At 40.3% G+C, this 11,211-nt stretch overlaps 1 protein-coding gene across 2 annotated transcripts in view; it reads right to left on the reverse strand.

The window, feature by feature from the left end:
* The window catches only part of CWC22 (CWC22 spliceosome associated protein), a 28,518-nt gene extending 24,666 nt beyond the window's left edge, over positions 1-3,852 (reverse strand). Inside the window, exons 1-3 of one of the 2 annotated variants that reach the window (XM_021552371.3) lie at positions 3,810-3,852; positions 3,315-3,426; positions 615-682 (exon numbers count right to left, since the gene is read on the reverse strand). In XM_021552371.3, the coding sequence (XP_021408046.3) occupies positions 615-682; positions 3,315-3,341 (95 nt within the window). In that variant the 5' untranslated portion in view covers positions 3,342-3,426; positions 3,810-3,852. Of the gene's footprint in view, positions 1-614; positions 683-3,314; positions 3,427-3,515; positions 3,657-3,809 lie in introns of those variants that run through there. The other variant, XM_085585164.1, reaches the window with a different exon arrangement.
* Between the last annotated feature and the right edge of the window lie 7,359 nt (positions 3,853-11,211).

Below are 11,211 nucleotides of genomic sequence, written 5' to 3' on the forward strand. Positions count from 1 at the left end.
GTAAGAGGCTGAGAAAACCAATGGTGTAATATTTACCTGCAATATAACGTAACTATGCAGAAGTTCCAATTCTGCAATGTGAGTTTCAAAATATACTCCAATAAAAGGGTCTACTTTAACAATAATTTGCCATCAGGAAAATATTACCAAAAATCAAAAAAAGAACTGTAAAAGAAAGCTCCTAAAATCTGAAATTAAATGTTTAACAGTAATAACATCAAAAATCAATGGTAAATTCAGCAGCTTGCATTCCTCGGAACGCACATATTCCTTTGTTTCTACTTACTTTTGCCTGTACAGCATGAAGCCATCTTGCCCAAAAATGGTAACTATGGTATCAGCAATATGTGACTTCAAGCAAAAAGCTAGCATGTAATTTCCACTTTCAAGTCTCATAATTTAGCTAAACACTAACTTTCAGTAACACATCCATTTAATTACTGTTATAGTGACACTCAAGTATGTAATTAAACAAACTTGCTACACTTGGTTTTTAACACTTAGTTATGGTAATATATAAAAAGAAACATAACCTGATAATTTTTTTAACTTCTCTAACTCACTATGTGAGGTATATATACAGAATTGAAGGATACAAAAATCAGTCATTCTACCTGTCCTCTGGAGATGAACTTTCATGTCGGGAACTGTAGTTTTCCTTCCTGTCATGACTGGAACCATGCTTTAAGGAAAGAGAAAGAAAAAAAATCAAGCCACAACATGACTGTGAGCACCTCTCCTTAGATCAAAGCATACCATGCCTCAGTTCCCACTCTTTTACAAGAAGGGCCATCAAATAAAGCTGACGGCAGTCAGGAGAGGTTCCTGCTTCTCTAGGAACAAGCAGTTAAGCAGCTAGACACCCTGCTACAGGATGCTGCACATGCCAAATGCTTCCACAGGTTCAAGGCATGGAATAAACACCAAAGAAAAATCCACAAGGGTTACTAAAAGACTTTATCTGGCTGAGGAAGCTGCAAACAGGTAGAGTGTGAGAGTATGTCGGCAAGTACTTTTATATATCCCTATTCCTAAACTCTTTAAGGCATCTGCTGTTAACTACTGCTGGAGACTAGAGTAGATGGACCACTGGTCTGCCTTTCCTGCTTCGTTTTTTCAGATGCCATTTTCATTTGTTGTATTACACGCAATACCATGAACAGAATTCCACCATTTCTTGTTTAAAGACTGTCTTTCCTCTCTCCTAAAAATTCCCTTTATTGAGTAATTTTTCCTTACATTCCCCCTTTTTACTAATCACAATTTATTTCCTCAAGAGTCATTCTTAGTTTCATACATTACAAACATCTGAGCTGCACTGATCTACTTGGCAGATTTGCAGAATTGTGTAAGTGATACACACTTAAACAGCTCACACCAAATTCCATGGGCTGAACCATGACATGAAGTATGGAGTAGAAAATCAGTACAAAAATCAGAAAGTGACAGCATCTACAGCAAACAGAAAGATATTCATTAACATGTTTCTAAACATTTGTAAACAGCAGCATTTGTAACCTGAGTACTTTCATTGGAAGGGTCACCTCTTTCTTTAAAATATTATTTATGATTTTTCAGAACCACAATCTCACAATGTCACAGAGTCATTATCTGTGAAACAGGGAACACCTCACATGATGCAGTAACTCAACAAAAGCATTTCCTTATGCACCTTGATGGAACTCCCTGTAGGAACACTCAGCTCGTTTGTTGAAGCAGCCTCCTCCCCACCAAAGAACCAATTAAAACTCTGGGTGACCAGAACATGACACCTCTTCCATAAAAAGCAGAGCAACTGCTATCTCCAAAAACTTAACTGGGAGGGTGTGTATATATGCAAAAAAAATAATTGTTTTTTTGAGGCCACTATAACATATCCTGGAATATTGCCCTTCCAAGAGGGCAGTTCAAATTGTTAAAATTACACCCAGAGTTCTGTTGCCTGCATAAAGGCCATGACACAAAACAAGGGCTTTGCACTATCCACTGGCAGCATGCATCCCTATAGAAGTTATGTCCACCTGTGTCATTTTAGAGCCACATTATCTTCAACAGTGGACACAGTACAAAAAATTCACACATTCACCAAGGTTTTTTACCCCTTTGAATGGTCATTACAGCACACAGCAGATCACTGAATTCATTCAAGGGTAACAAGAGTCCTTGTTTCCTTTTCCCAGCATAGTAATATATGCCAGTCTGAATCCTAAGCTTCCAAGAAAGCGGTAATAAAAATCTTTGAATACCACAAAATAGTTACTGTATTTAAATCCTATCTAGCAGATGGGAAGAAGGCAGTGGGTCTTTTTAAGGCTGATCCATTCCAATGGATTCTTTATCATGTGTCTCTGCCCAAGCAGAACCAAAGAGACAAATGTTCACAGAAATAAAACAATGTTATGGCTGTTTCTGTATTTGCCATTTATCACATCTCCTTGCAAAAGAAGCTATGCTTGCTGAAGAAATTGTCACCCTCAGCTCTTTGTGACCAGGTTTTCTGCCACAAGTTAGCCCTCTTCCTTATCCATTTTCATCAAAGTGATTAAGTGAAACTGTCCAAACAGTGTGCTTTTGCTAACTGGCTTGTTTTGACAGATGAGAGAGCGCTACCAGGTGGGGAGAACAGGAGAAGGTATTAAACTACCCCTCAAGCATCCCTACTAGAAGTCACTCAAGTCAGAAAAGATGGTCTAAAAGAGTGAAGAAGCCTATGCAGGTTCCAACTCTGGGCAAACAGGGAGAGTAATACCACAGATCTGAGTCAGGGCATCACAACAATATTGCTCTGTTAACATGTCTCAAAACTGGCATCCATTGCAAACAGCATTTCTAAACTTTTTCTTCTTGCATTCCCAAAAAAATCAACCCCATCCACTCAGAAGTGGGACACATAGCTATTAAAAGGAAAAGTTTTAACGTGCATAGTATGACATACAGTTGTCAAATTAACTGCAACTTATTGTTTCAATATCTTTTAAGATTGTTGTTAAATTTCTCAAAATCCTTCTCCACTCCTCTACATGCTTACACTTACTGTTGAGCCATCAGCATTCAGTCAGTTTTGACCAATTATTGCAACATTTTACACTAATAATATTCAGGACTTTAATTGCAAGGACAACAGCAGCTAGTAAATTACTAGTCAGTAATTTACTGACTCCTAGTAGCATTTATCTTGCAAACAACTGCTGTCTGTTACAGATATTACTTGCTTTGCACTCAGGAAGTTTTATTTAACATAATATCAACTACAAACCTAATTACCAGTGACATGGGAGTATAAAATCTCACAATTTAGTTTTAAGAACACTTACATTTACTTGTGTCACCCTGCTCTTCATCTTGACTTCCTGCTTTTTACGAAGTTCTCAACGTGCAGCAACGAGGCAATCCAAGCTGGAGTTCAGCATATGAAAACCATTTCACCTGTAACACACGGAAGAAAATCAAAAGCTTTCGACTGCACAAGGTGCCAGAACACGCACCTTTATTTTGTCCTTTAAGGCTATGCTTACACAAGTCCTTAAACCCAAAGGCTCCCCCGGGTCTATTCCGATACGCTGCGGCGGCACAGCGGCTGCACCGCCGCAGCCGGCCCCGAGCGAGCGAGCGGACAGGCCGCGGCCGGGGCTGCCGGGGCCCGGCCCACCGACCCCGAGCCCGGCTCCCGGCCCGGGCCCGTCCGCTCGCGGCGGGGGAGGCCGCGAACCCCGACCCGGAGCTCCCCCGGACCCCACGGGGATGGCGGGAAGGGACGGCCCGCCGAGCCCCGGCCCCGGCCCCGTTCCTGAACCCGGCCCGGCCCGCACCTCCCGCCGCCGCCGCCGCGCGCGGCCCGGACACGTCACTTCCGGCAGCGCGAGGAGCGCGCGGCCGGCCCCACCCCAACATGGCGGCCGGAGGGCGGGGCCGCCTCAGTCGGAAAGGAGCGCGCTCGCCCTGCGTGCCAGACAAAAACTGCTGGGCTGGGCATCCTGGGGGAAAAGCCCTGCACGCACTGCAGTGCCGAGCGCTGCCGTGTTGGAACACCTGTATGCTGCAGGGTCTGTTTGGCCTCTGAAAGTTTGAAGGGATTCGGCGCCACGGATCCAGGCTAACAGAGAGCCTCTGGCTTATTGTAGGCACAAATGTGTTTGGATTTGGGAGAGTAATTAAATGCATAGAAACGGGATGAAAACAAAGGACAGTGCTACATAAGGTCTTGAAGTGCTTGTGGTTCGTTTCCATGCTGTGAAATGCAATGAGCTCCTCCGGGCCAGGGCGCCGCCGCACCTGTGGGACCCGCTGCTTCTCCAGGCGATGAACATGGAGCTTTCTCAGAGCTGGAAAATGCTACATTTCTTTCTTTTTGGAGGTTGTTAAGTCAACTTATCTATTCTATACTGAGCATTAGAGTTCTTAATGTTTTGTCACATCATGTAATACGCCTGTAGCGCTATTTTCATTGTAACAGTTAGTACAGACTCAAATGCTCACTGTCCAAAAAAAACCAAAAAATCACAGCATAGTAAGGAGAGGATATGCATGATTGGACAGATCTGGTCAATGTGGTGCAGCAATTGAAGACTTAATCCCCAAGATTTAAATTATCTCGCTCTTCTGTCACTCAGAAGATCTCAGAAGAGTAAGAGAAAAGGAGCATCAGGCCATGACTGAGATTGTGCTATGCAGCACTTTAACTCAGAACCACTTTGGTTTAAACTAATCTACCAGTCCACGTTCCCCAGAATTTGAAGCATTCACAAAATGGGAGCAAACCTATTCTCCAACTTTTCCAAAGGCCATCAATGCCATTGTAACATTGTATATTGTCACAGAGACAAATATTCTGTGCTCAGGAGAGAATAGTTATTTTAAGTTACACATTCATAAAAGTCAACTTTCTCATTTATGTTGTAATACTAAGCAGAATAGTCAAGGCAGCAAAACACACCTTGCCAACATGGAAATGTTAAGAAACAACAATCAGAAAAAGTGAAATTTTTTTTCTGCTTATAACTTTTAGCTACAGGATTTGCTTTATTTGGCTTAATGATTTGCAAATGTGGCTCTTACACAGGAGACTGGAAACAGCATTTATTTGGACAGTTCTACACATTCTCACAATGTGAATTGTTAAATGCTTTCACACGCTATTCCCTGAACCCACTCCATGATTTCCCATTCTGTTGTGCAAGTAATCTTTTTCCTGCCTCACGCTGTGTAAACAGGTGTCACGAAATGAAAAGGCATATGGTGCCAGTGTGGCAGCAGCATCTCCTGAGGGGGACATCCTGTGGCTGGTGCCACAAGTACCATCCCTCAGCCTGCCCCTCCAAATGCCCTGAGAAAGAGAGAGCATAGACAGCTGAGCTCTGCCTCAGAGGGAGCCTGAGGACAGAGATGGGAAATGTAAAGGTCTTTTTTGAGGTGCCTCCACCAGGAGACTACTGATAACCTCTGAAAAACATGTTTGTGATTTAAGAGGGGCTGAATAACTGGGGTGACTTCAATTCTTCAGTTCTCTTCTTGGATGTGGAAAGCAGACAAGGGGCTGGGGCAATGGGATTCACTGAACAAGAGAAAGGGCATTAAGTGCTGAATAGCAGCAGTGAAGTGAGGTTTCCCTTTTCTCCTTTCATAAGTTAATGCTTTTACTATTGGATTATGCAGTGAAGCTCCCTTCTGCTCATTTCTTCCCTGCCATCTTACAGTCCTTTTTCTGCCATAGGTCACAGTTAGATTTTATTCCTCACCAGGTTAAAGAGAGAATTCTTAAATTTTACAGTGGGTCTAGTCTTGTGGTTTGGCAAAATGCTTTAAGAGATGCAAGTTTTAGTTCTGTGAGAGTGAAAAGACAAAGCTTGCACTTCCCAAGTGCTTTAAGGGGGTAGAATGCAGTGCAGGTTGAGTACCCCTGATCAGCCTTTTGGAATCTGCTGCACTCAAGATCCTAAATGTACAGAGTCTGAAGTAGAGACGTGACTGTGGGTTCCAGCTTCTAGAGAGTAAGAGGGATGCAGGTACATTCTCTTGCTTGGTGTGTCTTCCACAACTTCTTTCTCATCATGTGGGACTCCTTACTTGCCTGGAAGGCACTCAAGTGAAGTAATCCAACTGAAGCAATCCTGATCACCCTGCAGCTGTGCAGCTACTCTGTGGGTGTAAGAGATGGTGAGGTTCTCTCATCTCTATCTCAGTCTGAAGTACATTACAGTTCGAATGGAGCATGATTTTGGAGTCTGGAAAAAAAAATCCAAAGACAAAACCACACAAGAATTAACTCCTGTTGAGTGGCTTTATGTGTATTTAGAACAGCAATAATCAACAAAGAATTCTTCACCTTAAGTAAGCATGATGATCAGGCTTTGAAATACAATAACACCCAATTCATACAAGTACCTAATGCTTCTGGAAAAACAGTGATAGCTGCTCCAATAGCTTATTCTGGTAACTGAGTCTTTGCAGTTAGTATTGCTTTATTAATTAATTTCAAAATGATGGATTGGACATTGGTTTCCTGCCTGCTTTATTAGGAGTAAGGAATTTATACACAGCTAATTCCCATCCAAGTTAATCAGTGTGACCTTTAGCATGCTGTAGAATTATAATCTTGTGCAAGGCTCAAAAATTGTTTCCAGATAGCTGTTGCAATGTGCCAGCTGCAGGATATTATTCCACACATCAGCTGAGATGAGAAATCTCATCCTCTGTGGTTTCAGTTTAAGGTCACATAAGTGAGGTGAGTCAGCAAAGGAGGCTGGAGACAACACAGCTGAACTTGTTCAGTAGCAGAGTGGATCAGGGACATGCAATCCCTACTCTACTGCTACTTTTTGTGTGGCAGGAGTTATTTCCAATGCAGAGTGTTAAGAAACAACATATAGGAGAGAAAGAAGAAAGCTCTTACATCACATAAACACCATTGTTTCAGAGGGATCCAATATCCGTGCTCTGCAGTCCCCTCACCATTACAGTTTAATAACTGCTGGAAGATCATGGGTTTACAATACTAAGAAATATCTCTTTTTGATACCTCAAATGTGTGACACTCATCACATTCCATCACAAAATTTGTTTTTCCCAAGAAAACACCAGCAGACTCCTGCAATGTGTTTTGAAACCTCATCAAAGTGAAGCTATCCCTCTGAGCTCAGTGGCAGGATGATCATATGTGGAACTTCCACACAGTTTCCTCTGTGTGAGAACACATCACATATGTTTGCTATTATTTTTAATGACAGTCTTTCAGCTGCTTCTCACAGTAATAAAAAAATCCACTCAGCTACTGTTTAAAGCACTTCCTGGTCTGTATCCTATAATCTGCCTTCTTTCAGTTTTGTGGCAATGCTCTTCTCCAACCAGCTTCTGGGACTGAAAACAATTCTTGTCCAGTCTAACCTTAAATTAATATACAGGGGAAGCAATTATTCAGAAAAGGAAAGCATAGTGAATGCAGATTGGCAAAAAAAAAAAAAAAAAAAAAAAATAAAGGTACATTTTTTGCAATGAGTTTTTGCTTGTTAATATAATTAATGTTTGTTTGTTTGAAGCCTTTCCTACAAAGTGGTATGGAGTGGAGCCAGACATAGTGCTGCAGACACAGGTCACTCTGGGCTGTGAACTGGTGTTTTCATGTCCTTAGTTTCACTTTGTCCTTACACACTGCAGAAGAATGTTGGTTCTTTTCCACAGTTTCAAGACTTCATCAAACCAAGGCATCATTCTACAGCCAGCACCCTGAATATCTGCCTAAAATTTCAGGGCTACACCATGAATTGAGCTATGTCATCATTTGGCAGCTTTAGATTATTTAGCAACTAAAATCCTTTTTTAGTAACTAAACCCCTTTCAATTTTGTTTTTACTCCTTTGTGCTGGTTTTTTTATCCTCTGTGAAGTATTTTTATATCTCCTGACCTTTAAGGAAAAAAATATCTCTGCTGTTCTGCAGAGCTAGGACAGTAGAACCCATGGTGGGGTCATGATGCTGAGTGCTAGAAGGTGTGTTTGTGCCTAGAAACCAGAGGACAGGCTAATGAATGCACTTTTCCTTCCTGAACTAACCTGGTGATTGTGTCACAATAATGCATGATACAGTAGGTAAAAGGAAAAAAAAATGCAGCGTCCTGTCCCTTCTGTCATCTTCCTCCTGCATTTTTACACTGATGTCATTGAGCAGAAGCAGCCACTCATGCCTTCAAATAAAGGACAAGTTAGTATAGCTGCTTCTCACTGCTGAACTGACATTTGGATGTCATGCTCATCTTTCATCTCTTCAACAATGCAGAGGGAAAGGTGATCTCTGACCAGAGCTGTTGGCTGCTCCCAGTGAATCTCAGGTGAGATTAAGGCACCAACACATGGTGGGTAGATGATACGCCATAATGCATGGAAAGGACAAAACCAGCATGAACATTAATTATTCTGGATTTGTTTGGTTTCTGGATAATTCTTATGGTCCTGATGTCATGACAGAATATCTAGATGTTGGCAGAACATTAAGCAGCCTTTGGATTTCCTGGCTCTTGCAGCATATCCAGCTATGTGAATTAATTACAATAGATTCATAAATGCAGAAGGTTGGTGGAAAACATTTTTTTCAGCATTGTAACAGAGTAACAACAATGGAAAGACCTCATGAAGTATTTCACAGGGAGCTTTTCTATATACAGAACAGTAACATACTTGAAACAATAAAAACAAGAGAGTCTAGTAACAAGAAAAGTAACTAGTTATAAACTGAAGCATACTTGTAGTAAAATACCTCATTCCTCTGTAACAGCCAACTAGTATTGCAGTAACTGTTTGGTATTGTATAAAACCTGATGCCACTATTATTTTCTTGGAAGTGATATATTTTAATTCTATTAAATAGAGGCTCTTCACAATATGAGATCAACTTGTGTTCAAGGTGAAAGTGATCCTAGGATCTTACCTCATCTGTGAATGTAGCTGGTCTAAATCCTGGCAGAGCTTGCACTCTGTGTCCTGTCTCTCATTTTAATCCTTTCAATCCTATTTAATATCATCAGAATTGTTCTTTAGCCTACTCAGAATGTCTCATTTTTTTTTTTTCCTGGATCAAAGAGTCTTCTAGTAGTGTGAAATGGAAGAGTTAGCAGGTCAATCGAGAAAAGAAGGTACTTCAGTCAATAAGATAGGTGCACTAAATAGATAAAAGAAATTCCTTTGGAGTGATAGTGACACCATGTATGTAATTCAATATGATTTTAAACAAAATACAGACTTCTTGTGTATATATATACTACAAATAATAATTAAAAAAATTCACAGTAATTGCCAAAATTACTTGTTCAAACTAACAAAAATAGGTGCCAAAGTGTTGATGATCCTTTGGTAGTTTTAACAGCTGTGTAGTTCTGCACACTGATATATAATCAGTATAATCAGTGGTAAGAGCTCCTGACCTTTTTCTCACTTTGTCTAAGAAAGATCTGTAAGCATTTTTTCCCCTTCAAACTGCTGTGTTATATTACCTAAAATTTTACTGTCTTATCCCAAAAAAGTCACTGTAACAAGCCCCTTTAGGAATGTGTTCATCATGTCACACAATGCATTAGTTAATTATCTCATTTCAGCACTACAGTAGACTTTCAAATTAATAGCTATTTCAAACTATAGGCAAACAGTAGGTGCCTGACTTAATTAACTCTGCCTGTGTTGTGATTTGTGTCTTGGTGGTGCTTGTGCTAAAAACGGGCACGGTTTTTCCTATGGCATATGGCTGTATTTCTCCAAAGGGCTGGGGCACTGCAACTTGAGGAGCAAGATTATTGTTATTTGATGATTTAGTTATCATTATGGTCTGCAGATCAGAAGATATGCAAACGCCAAGGCACAGCTAATGGAGTAAAACCAAATTGATTGTGCTATTAGTAATATATAAATAAAGAAATAAACAAACTATTCATAGAAATACTAGAACAAATTTGCTGTATGGTCTAAATAGAAAGACTGTATGATGGATGATCTGAAGACTCACTGCACTCAAGGAAATGACTTTTGAATTTTTTTATTTATTTATTTAAGGGTAAATTCTAATTCTAAGCACTGTTTCCTCCCTGCAGCACCATGCCATGCATAGTTTCTCTCAGCTACCCAGGGTAGGAAATTCAGCCGTCCCTTTGCTGGAATGGTTATCTGTCTTTGTTGTCCTAATTGTTGTGAAGTATTTACTTCACAAAAATTCTGGGGACACCATGAGTGCAGCTGAGCAGTGTCAAAAAATGGTCTTCTTCTCAGAAGTCCTTCTGGACAGAAAGATTTTATCTTCATCTTCACTGGGGAGGGGGGTGATCACATAAAACAATCACAGAGTTCCCTTATGAAAGTACAAAGTGATCTTGAAGAGTGCTCATAAAAACCCTGCCTAGATACAGGTGGCACCCTCCATCTGTCACCTCTGTGTCTTGCTGCACAGGAGTTATATCCCAGAATAGCAAAATATACTTGGATTTTTTACAAATTTAAAAAAATTGAAGTTTTTTTTTTTAATATGTATTTTTGACTGCCCCATCCTTTTTCATCATGGTGAAAGACTTCAACATTTTAAGACATAAAATGCAACATGAAAAATACACACAAAATTAATATTTTTCTTTAACTCTGCTACAGAATGTGTGGCAAACTCCACATCAGAAATAGAATATATTCTATTATAAATAATAACTGTCAAACAGTTAGCCAATAGTTAATGCTTAGAATGACTCCATGTGTGAATATGTGATGAGCATTAATTACTTTTCATTGTTTTTAATGGGCTTCCTCAGATGTTATATTTGAAGAGAAGCAGTACATTCCTCTTACGGTTGCTTACTCTACCTTTCTATTTTGAGTTGAGTCCTTACGGTTTTTGCAAAGTACCAAATGTTCCTATTTCCTGTGAGAAGGTTTCCAAATGAGCCTTTGGCAATATCTCTGAACAAAGTGGGACCACTATAGGAATAAACTGGCTTTGCCTCTCAAATCTCCATGGGGCTTATGAGGCAAAATGACTTTAGGAGGGAAAGTAGGTTAAAGCAAGGACAGGCAGCCTCAATCACTGAGCTGAAAAGAAGCATAAATACCCGCCTGATCCAGTATATTTATGACTCAGTAGTCCTAAAAAAGACCACAGGTCAAGAAGCACCAAAGCACCAAGTGACACAAACTTACAAAAGATGTTCCCTAACTGTTATTTGGATGATTTAGCTTTAAACTGGCTTTACCC

The sequence above is a fragment of the Lonchura striata genome, chromosome 7 (assembly GCF_050655825.1).
Source record: "Lonchura striata isolate lonStrDom1 chromosome 7, ASM5065582v1, whole genome shotgun sequence".
Classification (NCBI taxonomy): Eukaryota; Metazoa; Chordata; class Aves; order Passeriformes; family Estrildidae; genus Lonchura; species Lonchura striata.